Raw genomic sequence first — 24,252 nt, 5'->3', positions numbered from 1 at the left:
TCATATCAGACCACTATGAAAGCCTCTAGGAAGTGTATATGTAGGACCATATAAGTAAAAACACACTGCTCTATTTTGGGGTGCACTAAGGGCTTACTGAGACGTGGCTTTAATTTCTGCCCTTAAATGCCCCCCCACCACTGCAGCAATGGCAGAAGGGTGGAGCACACTGGAAAAGGGATAGGCTCGGGTGGTTCCGTTCTGCCTGTTAGGCTAGGTCGACTTGGGCTGCCAGGCTAGGCACATATGGTTGGGCCCACAACACCAGCTCCTTGTTTGTCAAGGGGATATTTTAATGACAGGGAAAAGTCAAAGAAAACTTTCTCTTTCCCTCTCCCTCTCTGACCACTTCCAACATCAAGCAGGGCACATAGAAGCTCCATATGGGCCTTTCTGGAGAGCCGTTTTGCTGTTGGCTGCTCGCCTAAAACAATCATGCATGCATATGCACACACTCATCTCAATGTGTGTGCTTTCAGCCAGTCCAGACGCACTAGACTAAAAAAAAGAGAAGCGTCCTTTTAGATGTTTGGCAGCGTGACCAGAGATGGTCTATTTACTTGTTTGCCCCGTGCCTCAGATACAAAAACGAAAAAGACTGTTATCCTCTTGGTTTTGGGGTGTTATGTACACACACCTTAAGCATACACTGGATTCGCTTCAGCTGGCCATCTTCTGCAGACTTCCTCTTTCAGGAAGTGAGCCAGTGTTTTGGCCCAGACACAATGAGATACAACATTAGAACATGGTGAGGGGGGAGTACCGATGTTACTGATGCATCACCTTTCAGTTACAGTGGTTACAATGAGACAAACCGGGCTGAACTAGACTGAATCATTTAATTTTAATGTGATGGATCTAATTTCACAGCATATAAATGTGCTGGGCAAGAAAGGCACAATACAGATATCTGCTTTCCCAGTTTCTCAAAAATGAACATGACTGAGTCCAAAGTTGCTTCTGGCAAATTTCTTAGACTATTATTTCAGTAGAACAGTGCAATTCAGTAACACCTCTATGAAGTGTAAAGCTCACCAAATTTCTCTTAGAACTATTTTCACTCACATATTCAAAATGCTCAAACTTCAGAGGAATTTCACAGAAAGATGTACCACCATTGGTGACACCAGACTTGAAAATCTTTTTGAGATAGTAATGAGACTTCCTGTGTGAAAATCAGATGTACAAGTTCATTGAGGTTTTATACAATAACTCTCAGTAGAAGGATGATACTGCTAGTAGATTTAGAAATATTTGCCAAGTGTCATGGTCTCTGGTCAAATAAGTAACACTAAAAGTACATTGGGTCATTTCTGATATCACAGAATGTACAGTATATAAATGAATAGACAAATCTCTTGCTGGTTAAACCAACTGAGAATTCTCAAAGCAAAATAGTACGCTAAAAGCTCTGAAGCATTACATAATGCTGACAAACACTTCATTCTCAACTAAATATTAGTTCACATATTTCTAATATGTCAAAATGTACTATATCTTGGTATTTCTGGGAAAACACAGAGATGCTGAAAATCCCCTTTGCTGGTGATGGTGAATTGAAAGCTCTTTACTCTGTGGTGCTTTTCTCTCAATTCCCTAAACCTCCTACAAAAAACCTTTTAACATTTTTGTCATATAATTATGAATATTATTTTACTGTTTAGTTTACTTTTACTTTTAAGTAGCCTTTTTATCCACTCAGCACCAAGCTAAAGGTGGTTTGCTTTCACATTTGCACGTTTGGTTTAGCTTAAACATGGACATCTGAACATTCAGCCTGTAACATTCAAACAAAACTGCAACATTACTTTGTATGTTGCAGTTTTACTGTGTTACACATCACTGTCAGCTCCTAAAATAGAGTGCTGTTCTTTTTTCACGCAGGCGTGTTAAGTACAAGCGTGTTGCCCAGCAGCTAAAGTCTTTGTGGAGTGTTCGAGTGCAAATTTTCACAGGATATAAGAGATAATGGTGAGCTGACGAGAGGTGATCATCAGGCTTAGTTGTCACTAGCATCTTCGTTGAGTCGGTGTGTCTGGACCCTAAAATATCTGTCTTTAATCTGATAAAAGTTCAGTATTTGTTTATTTGTCCATGGTAATTCTGACCTCAATAAAATTGAATTAACTTGCTGAAATGTAGCCTATTTTAAAATACTGATAATCTTCCAATTACATAAAATGAATAAAAAATTGGAAAATTACTGCGGGAACTTCTTGCAAATCGTAATTCTAATTTTGACCACTAACTCACCAGACTGTAATTGTAAGCATGGCCTTTACTAAAGATAACTTGCCCAAACTCTTCAATAAAAAAGAAGAAATAGTGATTGACATTGAGTAACTATGACTGAGTACTTAAAGACAAAAAAAGAAGAGAAATTACTCAAATTCAAAATGATCAGTTTAACATGCATGAAATTTATAAAAATCTACAAAAACAGGTCTTCCTTTTCTTTGTTGTATGGCAAATGACATATGGTGGACAAAAATAAGTGAATAATACCCTATATTAAAATAAAAAGCTTCATTTTTGTGTATTAAGCTAAGTATTAGCTAGTCGCCATTAGCAAATATTTGCTGCTTAGCTCACAGTGAAAACAGTGAGCTTGTTGTGGAAAGATATAGACAGTGGACTGCAAAGAAATCCCTTCTTTAAAAGTTATTCATCAGTTTTGTTGAAATAGTTCGAAATGTGTCAATCACCTGCTCCTACACATTATCCTACATGTTACACAATGTGTAAATTTCACATAGTATATGACTAGATGAGTAGCTGGTTCCATAACAAGCACCTTATTAGTTTATTAGTCATTTTAAACCGTCTTATAAAAAAACAGATGTTATCAATCTTAATCAAGGTTTCAAAGGAGCACTGCAGATTTAAAGGTAGTGGACGAAGATCTTCTAAGCATAAACTGGCCTCTCAGAAGATTACTCCAGGGCCTTGCACCCGCAATGACCCATCTCTTCTCTTTCTCCAGCTGAAGTGAAATGATGACTCATACACACCAGAGGAAAAGGCTAGAACGAAACAGCGAAGTGTGTGGGGTCAGGCATTGCGTGGACACTGTCAACCCCATCATGTTAGGGCCACAGGACTTCCAAGCTCTAAATGGGTCATTGGTCATCTCCTATCCTTCTGTTGTGCAACAGCCAAATCATGGCTTTGTTCATAAAGAACACTTTGTTAAAAAGGCACTTGCTACATTAGAGTAATCTGCACACCAAACACACAGTCTATAAGCCTTAGTTCCTATTCCACACCCTGAGCTGAAGATGCTATAAAGTGCAATCAGAAAAGAACTGAATGTAATAGCTTTCCGATGACACATTATGAGCAGTTTTTGAGATAGCAGTCAGACATTTAAAAAACCTCGCCTGACCTTTAACCCACTCGTGATCCTTAGCAGAGGAAGAGAAGTGGAAGGGAGATGCGAGAGACAGAAGGTGTTACTGATGCACTGTCTGTGTCATATCTGTGCTGCCTGGTTTCTACGTATTGCTGCAATGAGACAAAAAGCATCGCTTTCATTTCTGCTCCTCTTTCACCTTTATGCTTACAGGCTTTCTTTCCTCCGTGTTCTATCCCTCTGCTGATGTTAGGGGAAGACAAACCGGTAGGGGAAAAACCCATCTGTGTCTTTCAGTCTGACGCTCCTTAAAGAACTCGCCTTCCTCTCTGACGTCTGAGGCTCACCTGGATCTGTGGCACATCTCGACTCCCGGGGCCAGACGTGATCTCATAACAAGAATGCACTGCACCCTCGTGACAAACAGGAGGCAAGTGTACGCCCCTTATAAAGCCCCAAAATCCCTCTAGCCTGTGCTCTTCTAGCATTCAGAGTAACATCAATAACACAAGCAAAACAACCTGGCTAGCCAAACACTATGGCTAATGGAACTGTTTTTTCCTCGCAAAAGGTAACGTTTAATTTTACCACATGTAATGAGTTTTCAGGGGGCCTTTTCAGCCATGCTAATCTACACTACATCCACGAGCTATCAACAACGCTGACATGCAAACTGAAATTCACATGAAATTTCTTAGGGTCATCCCCAGACTTTCTCCAAACCAGATCAGGTCTGGCCCTGTGAGATTATGGCATATCATGAACTTGGATCTGTGGCACCTGTCTAACATCACATCGATATATCGTTATCGTCATAGGTTTTCACAATAGACTCGTCTGTTAAGGGCTGCAATCACAGAACGGATCAAATTATATTTCATGTGTGCAGCGAAACTGACATTACCAGATTGCGGAAATGAAGAGTGAGTGGTGCCCAATGCTGTGTTCAACTAAATCTCACAACTTCCAATCTCTAAGGTAAACAAACTCCAACCCCCACAAATAGGAGTAGCTACTCAGAAAGTCACAAAAGTGTCCTCAACTCCATGTTCAGCATTTGACATCACATCAACTGTTGAACACACATGAACATACCATCAACAGTAATAATGTACTACTTTTCAACCTCAAAATGACATTCAAAAAAGGTATTTGCTTCCAGTGATTGAACATACAGAGATAGTAGTTGGTCAAATTAACATGACCATAAAGTTTGTTGTTTTGAGGAAGTAAATACATAATGAATGTTAACGCTATGACTCACATCACTTACGGTATTTTGCTGGCTACTTGCTTACAACATTCGCATCCGAGTTTGTCAAACCAAGCACAGACACACACACAGCTCAAAACCTACTTTATCCTCAACTACTAGACTGTGAAAACACTTTTTCAGTCCAAGTGTTGTGTATAAAATGCATTGTGTTACTGTCACAATAAACCCACATAACTATAAGCAGCTTTTTCATTATTGAAATGTATATTTATTTCACTTTAATCTGCCCATACGGAAAATGATGACTGATATTCTAGCAGCCTTATAATGCACAAACAATATGCTCACTGTTTCAGTATAAAAGACACTATTTTAAATCAGTTTATCACTTCTCATATGCTTGCAAGATCCAACAGCTCTATCATACATCCCATCAATATATGTCCATATTAGGGGTGGGGGGAAAAATCGATTCTTAGATGCATCGCAATGCGGATGTGGACGATTCTGAATCAATTCACAAATGTCAAAAATCATTTTTATAAATTTTAATTTATAACGTAATGTTGACAGAACGCAAAAGGCAAAACTTGGAGGTGCGGAAGTGCAGCGCCCGGACACTCTGTGATGGCACATAGCAAAAACACAAATGGATGAGCGAGAAATCCAACCGGCTCCCTCTGCATTAAAAGCCAGGTTAGACAGGAATCGACAACTCAAATGTTAAGAAAAGCCATTTTGTCCTTTCAACAAAAATCAACCCACCTTGGGAGCCACAACATTTTATGTCCAGTGTCTCAGTATGTGCTGATGTCCTAGAATAGGCTAAAAAATATAAACGAAAACGCGGACTTACTTCGCTCTGCTTTAAGCTTTAGCTATAGCTGCTTTTCTCCCATCTCCACCAGAAAACTGTTCTTCAAAAGTAGAAGTTTCTAGTAAAATGTCTCGCAACGTTCGACTGTTTTACAAGGTTGAAGTAGCTTCTTATTCGCCAGCTTCTTTTTTCGAATTTTCCTGTTCCACCTTCAATTCTGACTGAGGCGCCAGAATGTAAATGTGGCACCATTTAAGGTGGAACGGGAAAATTCGAATGAGAAGCGACTTCATCTTCACAACTTTTTAGTGTTTGACAGTCTCTTGTTGCAGGTTTAACGTTCCAGGAAACCAACTGCGCTGCTTATAAATGCGAATAAGTCCATTTGTCTCCAAATGTTCGTCTTAAATCTCTCTCTTTGCCTTTTTGTTAGCTACTAGCTCGGCAAGACTGCGTTGCTATGTGACCTGCAGTCTGCACGCTAGCTCTCAGAACCAGGGCTTTTGCGCCATGTTGCACACTTTGGAGCCGAGATACAGCATCCTGTCTCGAAGATATTTTACTGACACAGCGATCCTCACTCTCTACAATGAGACCAAAACCAAAGTTACAAAATCAAAAAAAAAAACGATAGGACAGCTGTAACTGGATCTTATTTCACCGTTACAGCGCATTTTATCACGGATGAGTCGCAGCCAGTGTCTCATGTGCTCCAAACAAGAGCAGTGAATGAAAGTCTTCTAGTTCACTTCGCATCACAGCCTTCTGAATTGTAATCAAATCGAATCGTGAGGTGCCTAGAGATTTCCACCCCTATCCATATCGTGCATCCATACTAAAAATGTAAAAAAAAAAAATAAGCTCACATCTTATTAAATAGCAGCTTTCCTCAAAAATGGCTAAACATGTATTTCTCAATACCTGTTTTGTCAGAATTTTGTCAACTTCACTTTGCAGAGCCAGTTTTTTCCACTCTATTGGTAGCTTTGCTTCTCTGAGGGTAATGTCTAATGCAGTGGTTCCAAAAAAAAAAGTTGGAATGCTCATTCTGTCAGTAAAACACTTTTGAGTACTGCTGCATAAAGATGCTGGTGAAAACAGATTTCACTCCACTCAATTCTGAGGTAAATCAAGACATTTATGTGGAACTAAAAGGAGACTAAATTTCCCTTATGATAGCAGGAGATGAAACATGAACGAGCTGTTTAGAGAACTTTAATTTCTCGTATCTGTTTTCAGCTGAACTGTTATGGTTAATGGTCTGGTTATTTTTGCATTAAAAAAATGGGACAGTCAAGCAATCAAAGCTTCAGACACTTGTCTCATCAAAAAGGGGTAAAATGACCAACATGTAAATAGCTTGCTTCCTCCAAAAAGGATAGCACTACGCAGGATAGCACTATGCAACTTAGCATTCTTCCTTACTTCGAAGAAATGACAGCTTTCTCTGTCTGGCCACGTTCCTTAGACGCAAATCTGTAATTACCAGCAACAGTACATTTGTTACAGGAAAAGAAGCTTGATGTAATCTAAAGCAAAGGAGCAGCGTGAGTAATGAAATGGAGTCAAACAAAGAGGAATTCATTTTGATAGAGGTGCTCTTATGTTAACCTACAACATGTACAAATTGTACAAAACAAGTATTACTGTGTTTAAATTTAAACAAGCAGCTGGATTTGGTTGTTTTGTTTGGTTGTTGTAATAAAGGCCTTACAAGACAGTATGGCTTTTCTCTATCCTACGCATATGCATACAAAAACAGCTCGAACTGAAGAAACTGTGTCACTGCTTTCATTTACTATGTGAATTCGCATAAACAGCTATGGAAAAAAAAAACAGTTAAATTCTCCACCCCCCTGAGCACATGCTGTCAGTCATAGTCACTCCACAACACCAAGGCCCTCGTCTCCAGCCAAAACAAACAATTCATCAACGAGGGGCCGTTTTCCTGTCCCAGAGAATTACAGAACGAGCATGTTTCTTGTCATGTTTTTTTTCTTTTTTACTGAGGAAGATGTGTCCTATGAGGCTCTAATACACACTCAAGTTTATCTTATTGAAAAATTGATAAATTCAAGCGTTTTACCACTTATTAAAATAATAATAAAGAAAATGGGTTATGCAAAGGCCTACATTTTTGACCTCTCAAAAAAAGAAAAGAAATAATAATAAATAAGAAATTAAAAGTCAGTTGGAACTAATCAAGGACCAGATGAGGGTAATCACTTCATGTTTTCTGAATGAAAAATCCAGGATGTAAAAAAGCATAAAAAAAAAAATTAGAACTGCTGACACTGAAGAAAGAAAAGTTCCCTTGACTGTGCTGTAATCATAACCAACAGACTGGTGCGAGAATGAGGAAACTCTGAAATAAAAGGGCACGGCAAACAGTGCTCTTCTCTCCAGTTTTTTCCTCCTACATAAGCCAAGCCAAGGCAAACACAATGGAGGAATTGGGATTTCTGTCCAGTCGCCCCAACATTTCATAAAACTGCACCAGCCCTTTTTCCCCCTCATCTTAATTCCGTTTTTGGCTCCAAGTGATAATGACAATCTGATCCCCCAAGATAAAGCTAAGACCATTCAAAACATACCAAGCTCACATAAGTAAATAATGTGTCTCGCTTTCTTGGCGTGAGGAACTCAAACCCCACATTTGGCAAAGAAACGGGTCACTTTCAGATGGAGGTTAGTCAAACATCAATAAGTCAAGCAACCAATCAATCAAATAGGAGCAGGCCTTTCCAGTAGTCTAAAACATGTTCACATCTAAAGTCTAACTGACAGACATCCTCTTGTACCACCACTAAGCCTACTACTGTTCCTGCTCAAAGTATGTGCACACATACTTCAGCTGACAAATACAACTTGCATGTGGCAAGGGACCAAACTTTATGCTGAGTGCCAAGCTAAGGCCAAGCCAAGCTAAATCATGAAGAAATTTGCCATTTCATCCAGTGAAGTTTCTTGGGTGTTTGGCAACAGTTACAAAAAAGACCTAACAGGCACAAGCATGGCCTGAAAGGGGAATTCAATTGGTTTTCCCTTCAAATACATTGGGCCTAAACCTTGAATCTCCATCATCGCATTTCAGGAGAAGGAAATACACTGTAAAGTGTTAATCTGAGACACAACAGCACTTTCATACTGAAACCTTGAGTATTGGCAAATAATATCAGTGTGTTATTTATTTCTTTAAAATTATTGAGCTTTAAAAAGAGCTATTTTTAATCTACTCAAACACTCTACTGCTCCACAGGAAGAAATACTCAGCTAACATCACATCACATTCAATTCGTGTGTGTGCTATTTCAAACTAGATCTCTTGCAGGATTGGATTAGATTCGTTTTTTTTCCAATCCTGCATTTTCTACTAATATTGGCCCAACAACAGTACTCTTCGATATTGATTTACCATTTCCACTTCATTCTCTCATTTCAGATCATGGTCCATTCATTATGAAACAAATTCAAACAATGTACAGGACAGCTGGTGTTTTGAAATGTAAAGAAAATATAAACCAGAAGAGGAAAAAAATGGAGATGCAAGGTTTTGATCTGACAGTGATCTCTTATAGTCGAAACAAGACACAGCTGATGCAACTCGCAGCTTTGTTACAGTAGGCGGCTAGCTTCCTTTTTTTCGTTCTTACTTTGTCACTTCATCAACCCCTTTGCCACTGCTCAAAGAGAGGTGTTGAGGTGAGACACCAATTTGTCAATGAAGTGCCAAACCAGTAGCCTTTAACAGCCAACCTTTGCTCAGGTAGCTGCAGGAAGGGGGAAGGGCAGGGTAGGGGTCAGATGGGCACACACACCAGCCTTTAAACTCTACACCATCTCCTTCTCTCTTTGGTCTGCTCGCCGATTCCACATCTGTTCTCCTCTCTTTTCTCCTCAGTCTCCTTTTCTCTCTCGCTTTCAGTCTCTCAGACCTTCACCTTGATAATAGGCATTAGGGAAGGCTAGAGGCCCCATGGGAATGTTTCTCTTTTAACGCAGTTCACTGCTTTTTTGCAGGGGCAGGCCTCTGCCATAAACACACACACCTCACCGTCCCTTACTGGCAGCTTTAATAGTGCCTTTCTACAAGACTGAAGGAGCTGAGTGTGATGTGTTTCTTTCCAGGGAACAGCACACACTCCGACAGAAGAAGAAAACAAAAATGAAAAAGAAAACAGCTATGATACGATAACTCAAATCTCATTCCCCAGGGGCATATCGTGTTGAAACAGGTGATTAATGCGCTCATCATTTCAGATGATTCAGAGATTACTGCCCAGACACAGATGGTTTTCCAAATCAGGCTACATCTTTTGCAGTAAAATACACAATAACTTGGAAGGATTAAAGCTCATCTTTGGTTTCTTCTTTCAGCAGAAAAAGAAAACATTCAGTGGTGTATTTCAGAGATGTGTGGAAACTCTTCAATAAGGTTCAGTTACCCTACGCAACTCATAACATTAGCAATGATTAAATCTGTTTTACAGTATGAACTAGAAGCTGTTTTTGTGTACATTCTTACAAAAAGCAAGCAGATTTGTTCTTATTTTACTGACTGATGTTATCATAACTAGAAAAAAATAATTCTGCTATAGAATGAAAACCTGTTTAAAGTTACAGATTCTCATAGTGAAATTGTGCACAAAGATTATTCATGAAATTCTGACAACTATGTAATTTCTGAGATCTTTTTTATATTTTCCAAGATACAACTGGATATATAGTACTGTACAAAGGTGTACCAAAAGAGACCACCATTCATTTATTTAAACCGCAGTCAATTAAATACAAATTATTCTTTTTTTCAGAAGATATTTCTGAGGGGACACATTAAGGAGGATATGCTAATCTACTTGTATAAAGAAGGGGATGTCAAAGGAAAATAAGTGGAAAACAGGAGTTTCCAACACTGAACTTAAAAGAATTATCAAAAGACAGAGGAAAAAAAATGGAAGTTCTTACAACCATGCAAGACCTGGTAGACCACCAAAACTGTCACCATCACATAAACAGTACTTAAAGCCTTTATCTTTGAGAGAGAGGAGAAAACCCAGCTCCACTCTTACTTCAGATCTGAAAAAATCCACAGGTGTTTCTGTCCATCCTTCTACTGTGAGAAGACAACTCTACACTACGAGTTTGAAAAGATGTGTAGCTATAAATAAGCCATTGCTGAGAAAAGAAAATGGATAAAAGAGAAGAAACTCTGCAAATCAAGCTGCTGCTGCTGTCCAGACCTCGATATTACTGAATGTTTTTGGGATTACTTGAATTGTGAGAAGCAGAATACAAAACCAACTAATAAGACTCAACATTGAAGGCATGGAAAAATACTGCAGCTTTTTTTTTTTTTTAAAAAAAACAAAAGCAAGTCTCCTGAAAAGAATGAAACCTGTACTATAAGCAAAGGATGGACACACTCACTAAATACTGAAAATACTATACTTAGTTGTTAATCAAAGGCCATTTTGACTAGAAATTAAATAAATGAAGGGTGGTCTCTGACTTCTGCACCATTCTGTATGACACATGGTAGAGCTATCAACTGTACTGCTTTACCCATTACCCAAAACCTACAAACACACCAACAGGAAAAAGGTCAGAGAGCAGCTTTAGCATGACACTTCATAAAAATGCACATAATACATACATTTAACGTTTCTTGCTTAAAAAGGGAGAACGTTTTTCCATTGCTTGTGAGTTAACTTGTAAATGCACTGATGCATAAAGATAACTGATATATTGATATGCCCCATAAGCAAGCCAGTCCGTTGTAGATTTAAAAAGAAAGAAAAAGAAAAAAAGCAAGCCGGAGTCACCCCTTCTCCCATGGGCATTCTCGACCAGTAAAACAGTTGGGGGAACTACTGACCCCCACTCAAGACCACAAGCTCAACTGCAAAGGGGCAGCGGGGCAGCAGGGCAGCCTTCACTCAAATCTTCGGCAGTTGACACAGCAATACCATCTTTCATGCTAATGAAGTCTCCTTATGGCACTTTAATTGCATTTATGCCTTTCTTTTTTCTTTCCCTCGGCCAAAAAAAAAAATCATGACCAGACCCCGTCTCCCCTCCTTCCAGTTAGAGGAGGTCTGCTCCGGTCGACGAAATCAGACGGACAGGTGGCCATTCAGCCAGTTGTTGGCTTCTCTAATGACGAAACAGAGGCAGCTCAGGTCTGCTGGAAAACCCCCAAATGAACACAGCCTGCCAGCCCCCTCTACCCTTCTTTACACACAAATCCACTGTCTGTCACCTACTGAGCAGCCTACAGGATTACGGTAGCACAGAATAAAATGAGACTTTTACGCAAAATACATATTCTTTCTCCTACAAATACACATATATCCTAGAGCTTTAAGGGAAGGAGACTGCACAGAAGAAAAATATTTCAAAATTCATAGCCATATATTCACTATAATTACTACAGCTGTGTTCATGGTTATCTATAAAAATCAGTTCCATTAACAACCTTTGTAAGCTAATGGTCAGTGACAGGAGACCGAATAAAAACATGTAAAAAGGAACTGGAAATTGCTCCTTGAAGGGCTGGCTGTGTCTGTAGTGTCCATTAGACAGCTGTCTGTCCTCTGTTGGCTCTCCTGTAATCCGGTACCCGCCGACCACAGGGCGCTTGCAAAACACAACACATTTTGTTCAGCTTTGTCTAGGAGAAGTGGTAACATTGCGCTATCGCTAACGAGGCGAAGAAAAAGCCACACTCCCGCCTCTGAAACAGCGTTCAAAGCAAATCTCAGACTCAGGGCGTTTTTCAGTTCCACAGAGTCCGAGCTTTAGTTGGGGGAGTAGCAGAGCTTTAATGTCCTCACATGCACTCGCCATTAAATAATCATCGGTCTGCAGTGGCGAGGGCGACGGGGGAAGCCAGCAGGGCTAACTTGGTAAACAACACTCAACCCAGGAGCGCACGCACATGTAGACACGCGACAAAGAGGGTTTCTTCTCACGTCTGTATGAGAGTCCTCAGACATTTAACGGTCTAAGGAACCCACTGGAGCCAGACATAGACCGAAAAACAGACAGACAGCCGTCCGAAGCGGAGCAACAACTCCAGTAATACCCAGAGGAGGCTAGGCTCTCCCAAACAAAAGCCACTGTACAGCTACAAATTTCATTTCAGTAATGTTAGGTTAGCAACGGTCCCAGCATGTGTAACCTGGGTTTATCAAAAAAAAAAAAATTACACCACACCGCTGTGCTGGCGACATGTTTTCAGCGATTAGTTTTTAAGATTTTGTTATTGTTGTACTGGTCAGGGAGAAAAACAGCCTGATGCTGAAGTTAGCTTCTTTTTCGAATTTTCCGTTCCACCTTAAGTCGCTCAGCAGCCACATTCTGGCGCCCGTACAGCGCCACAATGTAAGTGCTGCACGATTTAAGGTGGAACCAAAAAAAAAATCGAAAAAAGAAGCTGGGGAATAGGAAGGCAACTTCAGCCTCGTCCAAACCGTTGTGTTTTGAAGCTAGCTAAGTGTTAGCTGGATAGCCCTCAGCTCCCACACAGGCGTAGCCTACAGCGATGGGTTCAGTGCAAAAACCACACAACAACAGAGCGCAGGGTGGCAACAGTCACTAGAGAGGAGCAGCTCCTCAAATGGGAAAAACACACACAAACACACGCACTGAAACATCCACACAGCGCCGTCAAACAAGCCAAGCAACAGTACAGTAAAACGACCACGGTGGAAAGCTGGACTGCGAGACATGAGCGGAGCTGAAAGCAGCCCACTTCTAAAGTGAGTGAGCGCGGCGAACAGCGGCTGTGCTGAATCTCAGACTTACCCTGTCACAACAGGCGCCATCTTCCACAAACTCTCACCAAAACTCCAACACTCGCGAGATCCTCTCTCCCAGACCAGCTCACCGCCGAGACAACAGAAGCAGACTGGAGATGAAGGGGCGAGGGAGAAGGAGAGAAAGGGGGCGGGTGGGTGACGAGGACGGAGGAAAGAGAGGGGTGGATGGAGGGGAGGGGGGGGGCGTGGTGGGGGGAGGTGGTGGTGGTAGTGGTAGTGGCGGTAGTGGTGGAGGCGGAGGAGGTGGAGGAGGAGGCGGGGGAAGCAGGGAGAGTGATAGAAAAGGGCAGACGCCACAACAACAGGCGTGGGAAACTTCTCACGTCTCGCGAGAGTCGGAAAACTCTCACCATAGAACAGAGTGGAGTTGGGCGCCAAACATCGCGAGAGCGGCATCGAGTGCACCGCATGCTTCTGTTACACGGCGCTGAGGCAGTAAAGCTGTTCCCACACAGAGTTCGTGTTTCTGGCACGAAACCTCGCCAAATAGCTAGAGGAACACCGAAATAGCCCAGAGTTTCATTGGATACATTATTGTGTAAGGATATTTTTGTGCTAGATTGAAGTAGACAAGACTGAAGTAGACTTCAAGACTGAAGTAGTGTGCAAGACTGAAGCAGTTTTCAGCAGCTCCTAACCTCAGATACAACACAATTTCAGCATTTACCTGCTATTGAAAGATATAAGATTCTGAAACGTCTCAAAACCATCCCAAACTGATAACTGATCCAGTCCACAGTTTTTGGGATCCTGAACTATTACCATAGCTCTATTTCATAAAGGTATTGTTAATCTTAATGAAATAAGAGCTATACTGATATTTCAGGAATATCTACTGTTTTATAGTACATTCAGACAATTACTGTACGTTACTTCAGGATATAGACAAGTACTGTAGATTTTAAGATTATATGGCAGTACCACAGAAATATACTGAGGAGAAAATTACTGTATTGTCTATTGTACATCAGCATAGATATCTCACTGTTTCGTATAGTATTACGATAGATCTTTTGTGTACGGGTAAAGCCAAATAAAAAATCCCTTTATCACATTTCATAATCTTTCTCCAAGTCTATAGTGTTCGTTTGGTATTCATCACTCAGCTGTGTGATACAGTTTGGAAGATGAACTGGCAACCTGACTCTGTAGATTTTCTACAGTCCTGCTCCTGACACTCACAGCACTCCGGTGCAGATGTGACGGAACCAGGCGCATCAGGCATAAATCCTCATGTCTCCAATCTGGAGCTGCATTATTCATTTTTTATTACTGCTCTATAAGTCTGCCAGAGCGAGGGAGGGAGCAAGGGAGGGAGGGACGGAGGTGAGAGAGAAATGGGGTGGGATGACAGAGTGAAAGTGAGTGCTACAGGGAATGGCAGAGTGTGATGGAGGGCGAAGAGGCCTGGAGCTGGACAGAGGGTCGGTGACCTCAAAGTCTGGAAGATGAAGAATAGAATAACCTCAGCCCCTCGAAACCATTTTTTCCGCTCCTTTTTTAACGATCTGAGGAAGACCTCCAGTTACTTGCAGTTTTATAGGAAGCATAAAATTTCCCAAATCTTTTACAGATGAAACTAGTAAAAGAGTACGCAAGTACGTATGCTATAGCCCCCCGCCCCAAAAAAGAAGCTCGACCACAGCATACGCAAAGTATGTACCATTTTGAAATGGGTCTGAGTTCCGAAGTTTGACTGTTGTATTTAATCTTTGACCTCAGATTGTTGTAAAACTAATAACAATTTTTATGGAAACTCGCAGACATGATTTAAAGTTTCCTCCCCAGTTCCTCCTTAACTCCCCTCATCTTCCTGCACGCACCATGGGGTATTCAACATGCCTGCAAGTATATTGGAAAGTGTTGGAGATTTAGCCAAACAGCCACCTCAGTAACAACCATCAAGGTTAATGCCATAAGCTGTAGACTTTTTATGTGTTTTGCTCAAATGTGAAGTATTTCAGAATGCGTGCTCCTGCTGTTTCCTTTGGTGCTATGTATTATCCCTCTTTCATTCCCTGTGACTGACTTTTACCTGGCTTTTTCTCTCTCTCGCTCTTTTTTTGCTCTCTTGTCCCTCTCTCAGGTATAAAACGATTATTTTTAATGGAGGAGACCCATCCCAGGAGCTCAATAAAGGTAGCGTGCGGCGCCAATTCAAGCAATCATGACTAAACCACGAGTGTGCCGCCTGTAAATCCACTGCCGTTGACTGCCTGTGTATTTGGCCAAGAGAAAGATTGGGCTCAGTTTACCAGATCTGATGCTGTGTGCCAACCAGATGTGATTTTGTCACTCCGACCCACCAATGCGGGCGGTAAGCTAGTAGCTTGCAGCTTATGATACGCTGGCTGCCTGTCATGGCTTTTTAATAAGGCTGTTCACTTCCTTTATTACATATTTATCGTAATGGAAACAGGCCTCTGGATAGTCGATGAAAATGGAGAAACGTGGAGAAGTGAAAAAGAAAAAAGAAGGAAAACAGAGCTGTCCCAAAGAGAGTAACACAGAAAGTCGCACTGAAGCAGTATTCCCTTAATGAGGAAGGAACTTCTCATTAGCACACTGAGGAGGTTTAAAGTTATAGTATTGTGTTGGGAGATTAAATAAATCTTCCATAAGTATGGATTTTTTATCTGCACTGAGTGTCTGACCCTCTCTGAGGGTGTTGAAATAATAAATACAGCAAGAAAAACCCACCTCGGAGCAGTTGAACATTTCCTGTGCAGTGCTGAAGGGGTTTTAAATGAATTTTCGAGATGAAACACAACCAAAGCAAAGCCTTGATAGATCAACTGACTCTTTGCAAAATTCTAACAAGTCTTGCCTCCCTTGGTTACTGTTGCTATGTCTGTCAAACGTCCTGCTCAGGCCTTCTTGTAGTATCTGTAGCACTTTTACTAACAAACTTATCACAAAAGAAAACTTTTACAAATTTTTTGTCCAGATGTAAAGTGCTACACAAGTGTTGGGCACCTAGGAAAAAATATTTATCTGGATAATAAATGTTTATTAAACACTAACATTAGGATCGATACAAATAATATTAATGCAAAAAATTATTTTTATGTATATGTTTGTTTCACCATTTCCAAACCCTCACATCTGTTCTAATGATATGTGGTGTATTTCCAAGAAAAACACATTTATTGTTAAGATCAGTGGTTTGAAACAAGGTGCTAAGACTTCTGCACAGTACTGCACATGTTTGAGAATTAAAAAAAAGTCAATGTAGGTCAATATAAAGCAAAAAAAAAGTCTGGAAACCATGTTTACATTAATCACACCTGGGAAATATGTTAGCAACTTAGCATTAAACAGCAGGTTTTCATGTTTGATAATGAGAAGGTTTGAGTAAGAGAAGCTACCCCTTAGGATGAGCTTATGCTAAAGCTAACACTGGAGCTAGTCGGTGCAACTGGAGATACTGAGAAGGACTCGTCTTCTTGTACATAAGATCTTTTAGCAAACTTTTAAGAAACAATACAAATGATGACCCAAGTGGATTTGCTACAATATTGAGCTGGTGTTGGAGCTAATCGAAACTATAATAAGACTAATAAGAATAATAAGAATTTGCCTCCATGCTAATGTTAGCTTGATTGTTTGATTAAAAAAAAAACTACAGCTCATCTGTTTTAACACTGTGGCGCTTCAAACATATGAGAAATAAATTAATGGCACACTATAAACTTAAGTATTATCACAAAAACTGAGTTTCTTTAGAGTGAATGAGACTATTTTGTAGTATTCTGTAAAGCTTGTCCAATCTCACAACAATCACTACAAAAGACCTCAAAACAACCAATAAATGTGAACAGACATATTTTATGCCTAGAGCAAGAGGACCCAAAGATCAGACAATGTTTTTCTTTATGAGAATTAGTGCCTCCAGGCATCACAAGATGCCACTGACATTTTGGAGGGATTGGGTCAGGAGAGCTAGAGGCGGCTTTCCGTGAGTCTGAGTATGTGTGTGTGCTTTAGGGGGAAGCCCAGAGGAACAGGGGCCAGACATTTTGACTAATGTAGAGGATGTGTGGTCCTAAGGGAGCACAATCAGTTTTGAAAAAGGCTAAACTTCACTACACTCTTAAAAATAAAGGTTCCAGAAAAGGTTATATGCATAATGCCATAAAAGGACCACTTTTGGTTCCCTAACCTTTCAGTGGATGGATTGTTCTTTAGAGAACCATTTTTGCAAATAAGATGTGTGAAGGACCTTTTTGTAGTTTAAGGACAGTAATAAGCAAATATAAACCTCCACATAATGTAAACATTCTAGGAACAACCCTTAAATTGGTATAGAACCTTAATATTGTATGTAAAAGGTTCTTTAAGCTTTTCAAAGATTCTTCACACTAACAAATCTTTTTTTTCAAACATGGTTCTTTAGGGAAGTGAAAGTGATTTGTCTATGGTCTTGCTGAAAGATCCCTTTGTGGCACCTTTTTTTAAGAGAGTAAGTCCCCACAACTAAAATTTCGGTTTTTGCTTTTAGAATTAATTAAGTGAAAATCCATCATTACACTTGTAGCCAATACACACATGATCAGGAATACCCCAATTATTAGTGTTGTTATGTTTTGACCCTCTGTTTGTCTTGTCTTGTTAATGTCTTGTTTATAGCTTAAAGGGGAGTTCCATCAAACTTGTGCCATTCTTGAGAAACTTCCCAAGTCAGAATTGTTCACAGTTGTGGTGTTTAAAACTCTAAAAGGTACCTTACTTAAAGTTTTTTGCATAAAAATAATGCCTGGTTTGGAAAGTAAATAAAATGGCTATATGTGCATTGTAGACGTGAAAACCTCTGGTTACTATCACCATCATTGTGAAAAAACCCAAGTTGATAAGTTTCTCTGCAGTAAATCATTGTTTACTTGACTGAAAGGTGTTCAAGTATTCTACATGAATAACATATGTTACACCAATATAGTTATGCCAAAAGCCAGTAAGCTGAAAGACAAAATTATGGTTGGTAAAATATATTTAACACATTTGAATCATGTTTTCTGTGCTTTATATACACATATATATGTAGTGTTTCTGAATTGATTTGATCTGCCACCATCTGTAAGTCCTCTAAAGCAGTATATAAAAGAAGGCTTAATTAGGTTCTGCTGTATGCCAGTTGTAAGGTCAGTTTTTTGCAGTTAACACATCATATAATGACAAAACTTGTACGAAATATGCCCATGTATCCCAAAGTGTAATACCTAAAAACCAGAGAATCAAGAGAAAATGATCAGCATTTTTTTTCAGAAAGTCTGAAGTAGTTGGTTTTTTGTCCTACTTAGAACGGATCAAACCCAGCTCATGCAGAAAGGTTTTAATCATAGCAGTTTCTTTTGGAAACACCAGTCTCCAGCGTTCTATGTGGAAAACAGTTGAACAAAAATATGAGTGTGGTCTGGGCTTCTCTCCCTCTCTCTGGAGTACAGCACCTCGGAGAGTTCAACTCTAGCCCTGGGCGCCTTCACACTGATGCAAAAAGCAGTGCTTCAGCTGAGGGGCCAAACACGAGTTCCCCAAAAATAATGTGGCAAAGGACAGATATGTAAGACTTGTAAGTACTGCTGAGGGGAAAAATTCACTGTATCCACAAATATAGCTAATTACTGTCCAATGTTATAGTTAATTTTGAAATCAGAAAAGCCTCATACATTCAGTACAAATCTATATAAATACACAGTTTGAAGCCATAATCTTACAGATTGTTGCTTTTGTGGCAAAATAATATACATCAGAAAAGCTAACTTTACAGGAGAAGAAAAAACTTTTGTACTCTCTTTTTGCAGGCTTCCTAGTGGACATTCCACCAGTGGAATGGAAATCGACTCTGCTATCAGATTAACTAGGACACTGTTGGCTCTCTGTGTGTGAAATATTATGACTCTGTAACGAGCTGCTAGAGAGCAACGAGGGGAGAAAAGGGGAAGGGTGAGAACTCCTGGCTGTAAAAGCACTTCACACTGCTCCAGACAGATAGCCATGCTGAGATGAAACAGACCGCACACCTGTAGGTTTCTTCATATAAAAAAAACCCACAAAAATGTAAACAGAATAAAAACAACAATAAAAATATCAATCTGCTTGTTTGCCTTTGAAATCTTACACATTTCAATTGAAATATGTTCCATATGGAAAAAATGCATAGTTCAAATCAGGGAATTCCAAAACAGGCAGAAATTGCATTTTATGCTTGCTGTGGAGAAGTTTTAACTTTTAATGTGGTACTATAACAAGATTTTATTCTACATAATTGTGGACCATTTCTATTGGTCCATTCATCAAGTAATGTAAATAGTCAATAAGAAATGTACACAAATGTACACATAAAAAACAATAACATTGTATACATGACGGTGACTCTGACTTTTTAATTTACTACATAGGTGTGTTAAATATATAATTAACATATGGATTGCATTGAGAAATTAAATAGGGACCCATGGTGATTATTGCAATGTTTTGCATTATATTTACATTTACGTTATATGTGCTCCACCTCTCACTACATGGTTTTTTCAGGTTTTCTAGGAGTTTTGTGCCTGTTTTGTGCACAATAAACTCTTCGAGCATTTGCATCCAACACTTGTTTCTTGCACGGTTACAGTCCTCCTGGCAGGGAACACATTCAGAATGTTAAAGGTACACTATGGTTACAAGATTTGGAGACCTCTCTGGTGGAAATGTGTAATTGCACAGAAAATGTGGAAGAACATTGGTTGTGCTTCAGACCCCTTCCCCAGGTGGATAAATCTGATGACTGCAGTGCGTTGAAAGTATATTCAGAGAGAACTCAGGCAAAACTTGATAAACTACGTGTCTTCTGAGGCTGTAGGTGAATTATCTAGTTCCTACTAGTACAACACTATAATATTAATTTTGCTTTTGAGACCTAAACATCAGGCCAGACCTTCTTTTTTACTGTGATATTAATGTGTAAAGACGTATGATCTTTACATGTTATGATGTCCAAAAATCTCCCACGAAATCCAACCCGACACCTCTGACTTTTAAATGATGATTTCAGGCTTTACAGGGTGACTAGCAGCAGTGCACGCACACCATGTTTTAGCATGTTTTTTTCTCCTGACTCAGTAATGCTACTTCTTACAATTTTAACCAAAAAAAAATCTGCCATATTGTGGCTTTAAGTAAAGACTTAGTCATTGTCAGCGGATGTGGCCCCTCTGCTTCCTGTTCTTGCTACCCTCTCTTTCACTGGGACTGGCCTGTCAGACTTACACTTCCGTCCATCTGTGATGTGGCTTAACAACTAGTTGCTTCATTTAGATGTGTAGCAGTAATTTGTCACTTAGTGACAGCCCTGCTACGTAAAATAAACAAAAAACTCTATGGTTGTTGCTGATTTATAAAACTGATCTGCCAACATGGTCAGTTGCGCTAGGTGAGCAGACTGGTACTAATGAGAGTTAGTTGCTGCACCAGCTTATGTGATTTTTTTTTCTAGGACACGGAGGAAACATAGAGAATAACAGTCCTGTGGTCAGGGATCAGATACATTTGTCATTTATCGTGATTTCAACTAAAGATGTAAATGCCTATCTCTTGTCATTGTGACTCGTTCTTTCCACTGCATGGAGCACAAGTTAACATTTCAAATTATTCTAATTTTAATTTCAGTTATAAAGGCAAAACTATAGTATAGTTCTGGGTTTCTAGTTAGTTAACCTTTAAGGCAAGGCATGTATTTCGTGTATAAAAAAGAAAAAGCAAAAAAAGAAGAAGCAAAATCACGAGTCAGCCTAGCACCTTGGCGTGTTAAATCTAACTCATGCAACAGTCTCGAGATGAAAGGAAGCTGTCTTGATGATGCTGCTGATGTGTCATTTAAAGGTCAAGAAAGTTTCTCTTGAAGTAAATGGAAGTGACTTTAAGTACATCTCTATTCAGCAGATTTACAGTGCTGAGTAAACCGTGTTTTAACGCATTTACAGCTATTTTGTCACCTAAGTGGAATATATGTAAAACATTAGCACAGGAAGTGTGACTTTGTTTTCAGCTTCACAGCATTTTAGCCAATTGGAAACATATATAAAGAAAACTGAAGCGGACCAAACGTGAACCCGTGTGTGTGTGTGTGTGTCTTTATCCTTTTTTTTTGTTTTTAGGCTTTGCTACCAATACTGACAAAACATTATCTGCCAACTTATTCAAGCTGTTTCAAAGAAACCACTCTAGTTCTCGTTCTAGTTTTGAACACATTGTGGCTTACAGTGTCAAATGCTGCACTTAAATCCAAAAGTACAAGAACAGAAATGGTTTCAGGCCATTCACCAAGTCCACTAATGTACAAATGGTTAGCCCATGGCATACAAGACAACACAGTCCATGTCCCATGATTACTGCCACTGGGACTTTAACACATTTTCAGTATCTGTGGTGGGGAAGTCCAGTAATTTCTGAAGATTTCATGCCTGGAGATGATGAGCTACAGACTAAAAACAAAACCAAGCGTTCAAGGGGATTCATGTGCAGATATAAAAGACTATCGTCCATTCTTCTCTGTCTTACTGGGCATTTTGCTTCACCTTTTGAGCCTAAAGTGTCTCAGCATTTGGTGCCAAAGTGGATCTGAAAGTGATCAATTCAGGGCCATCAATGACAAATTTAACTGTGATGTAGAAGGAAAAACACACACACACACTAGCAAACCACAACATTTTGTGGTCAGTGCATTTCTTCTTGGTCACTTCTTATGTTTCCAGCAAACATGTGGACTTTTGGCCCAAAAAAGTATCGTGGGAACTGAATCAAATCACATGCGGTATCTTGTACGTTGAAGCTCATCTTTCTTAACATTATCTTCCATATGCATTTGCATTCATGAATCTCAATCTCGCTAAATGTTTCCAATCACTGGTTTATTTCTCAAACCTCCATGAGCGTAATTTTGTTTGTCATCGGGATGCGGTTGGAACATCAGCATTCACATTTCAAGATTTCAGGCAGTATTGTGGTCAGTCCATGTCTTTCTCGAGGTTGAGGTTGAGAAAAAGAAACTGCTTCTAAAAAGTATAAGCTAAAAAAAAGCGAGCAGTAGACCAAACCCAAAAAATGCCAGATTGTTTCCAAGAAAACTGGACTCTTTGTGAAGCGATGAGATATATATCATAAAGTGTCAAGAGTCGAGAAGAACTTCCAATCATCCCATCCAATATACAAATACACGATGGAATGAAACGTTGTTCCTCCTGGACTAGTGTTTACTGGACCACACAGTACAGGTGACCAAAACATACTTTATACACTTTATGTCCCATTCATATGCTAAACACTAATACTATAATGTACTGTATACTGATCTTAACAATGTAAGATTTTGGTAGGTTAGTACAGAAAATATTCATGTTTTTTACTATTGGGAAGTGCTGTGCCAACATGCAACTATCTTCCACAGAGGAGTGCCTTTTTTTGCTAAGCTTACATGTATGTTCTAGCTTGATGTTCTAAGTGAGCTAGCTAGCTATGATGTTAGACTCCAAGTTTTCAAAAACCTGTGAGTCCTCTCTTTCCTCTTTGCATTGCATTGTGAGACAATAGTGTCCATCAGTACCATGTTCAAACACATGCCTGTGGCCAGAACTAAATAAAAAGTGGGCCATCAGAAAACCACAGCTATAGAGATTACAGGGCAAAAAAATCTATGGTAGATCTGTCCAAAGGATCCACGCATTCAGGAGAGAATCAACAGTAAAGCCACATTAACAAGTCGGACTCATTAAGGGAATCTGTTTGTGTTTTTATCTTCCCACAACATGCAGCGCATCCCTACAATGCAGCCAGTTCAAAGTGATGCATGCAAAGCCTCCTGTGTTAATCACTGTTGCCTCTTAAACTGGCTCCGGATTGCGTGCACACAGTGCAGTTTCACTTTGAGTGTTTTTTGCTGCTTGTCCCTATAAAGTCATTTCGTTGCTATTGCACAAAAACCTTACCACCCATTTTTGATGTTTTCTACTTGTTTGCATAATTTGAAAACACCAGTTACATTTCAGATTGTGTTAAAAGCTCATGAAGAATGGACCAATAGAAAAGGTCAAAATTACTTTTGCAATTAATTTCTTTTTTTTCTTTGAAGTTATCATTTTGGACATACAAATTCTTGTTCCGACAGCAACAATATATAAACTAATGGGTTTAGTGGGGCATGCTGACTGGTTGGCAGGGCATTGCCCCATAAATGACCCCATATCACCAAGCTTCCTTTAAAGTTGAGTGAGTATGTATGTAAGTGTGTTTTGGCACTTGAAAGTACTACATACCTCAAAAAGGGAGAATGCCTTAATGTCTAGTATGCAGTTGGAATGCAACAATATTCCACATACAGTGCAAGGGAACAGGCCAATGCAGTACAATGTGTTGTATAAACTGAGCAGTTTTCCTCAAAGGATGAGTAATCTGATTCCTCTTTCAGAAATAAGGAATAGCTCACCACTATGCCAGTCACTGCTGCTTACTAGTGAAACACTGCAAGCACAGCAATAAGGATAGGGGAGTATCAGTGAAAGACATGGCTGCCTACCACATCTTATTCAAACAGCTTGAGCTCATGAATCGTGCTGTCCTGCGTTGCACTTGGTGTTCTTTTTTCAGTATTTACCTCTGTCACATCCCTCCTCTGCAAATTTCAGCAGGACGTACTTGAGCATTGCACCACGCTCCACTCCCTGCCATTTACTGTGCTTTTGAGCGTGTGGGGAATTGGAAGTGGGGTCTATTTAAGTGTCGCACCATGCTGTGCAGCACACGCACTGACTTTGACACCACGCTGACAGCATAATTACAGACTATGCGGAGGGGACGAGACTGAAGTTTTACGAGCCATCATTAAAAATATGCACCATCCGATTTTTTATTCTGGGCCGTAAAGCCAACTGACTTTTCCGTCAATGGAAAAGCCCCCTTTGAAACAGTTTGTAACACTATTGACTGTTTAATTTAATCTCTAATGTATAAAAAAGGTGGTTTGACATAACAACAAAGGCTTAAACAGCACTTTGGGATGAACAGCTGAATT

The 24,252-nt window shown here is 39.8% G+C and overlaps 1 protein-coding gene across 1 annotated transcript in view; it reads right to left on the bottom strand.

Moving 5' to 3' along the window:
- The window catches only part of rbpjb (recombination signal binding protein for immunoglobulin kappa J region b), a 54,166-nt gene extending 40,856 nt beyond the window's left edge, over positions 1 to 13,310 (bottom strand). Inside the window, exon 1 of the mRNA XM_036597783.1 lies at positions 13,192 to 13,310. Within this exon, the coding sequence (XP_036453676.1) occupies positions 13,192 to 13,211 (20 nt within the window). The 5' untranslated portion in view covers positions 13,212 to 13,310. The remainder of the gene's footprint in view (positions 1 to 13,191) is intronic.
- Positions 13,311 to 24,252: the final 10,942 nt, after the last annotated feature.

The sequence above is a fragment of the Colossoma macropomum genome, unplaced genomic scaffold, assembly GCF_904425465.1.
Source record: "Colossoma macropomum unplaced genomic scaffold, Colossoma_macropomum, whole genome shotgun sequence".
Taxonomy (NCBI): Eukaryota; Metazoa; Chordata; class Actinopteri; order Characiformes; family Serrasalmidae; genus Colossoma; species Colossoma macropomum.
The sequence above is the reverse complement of the archived record's forward strand: the minus strand, read 5'-3'. Positions and strand labels throughout refer to the sequence as shown.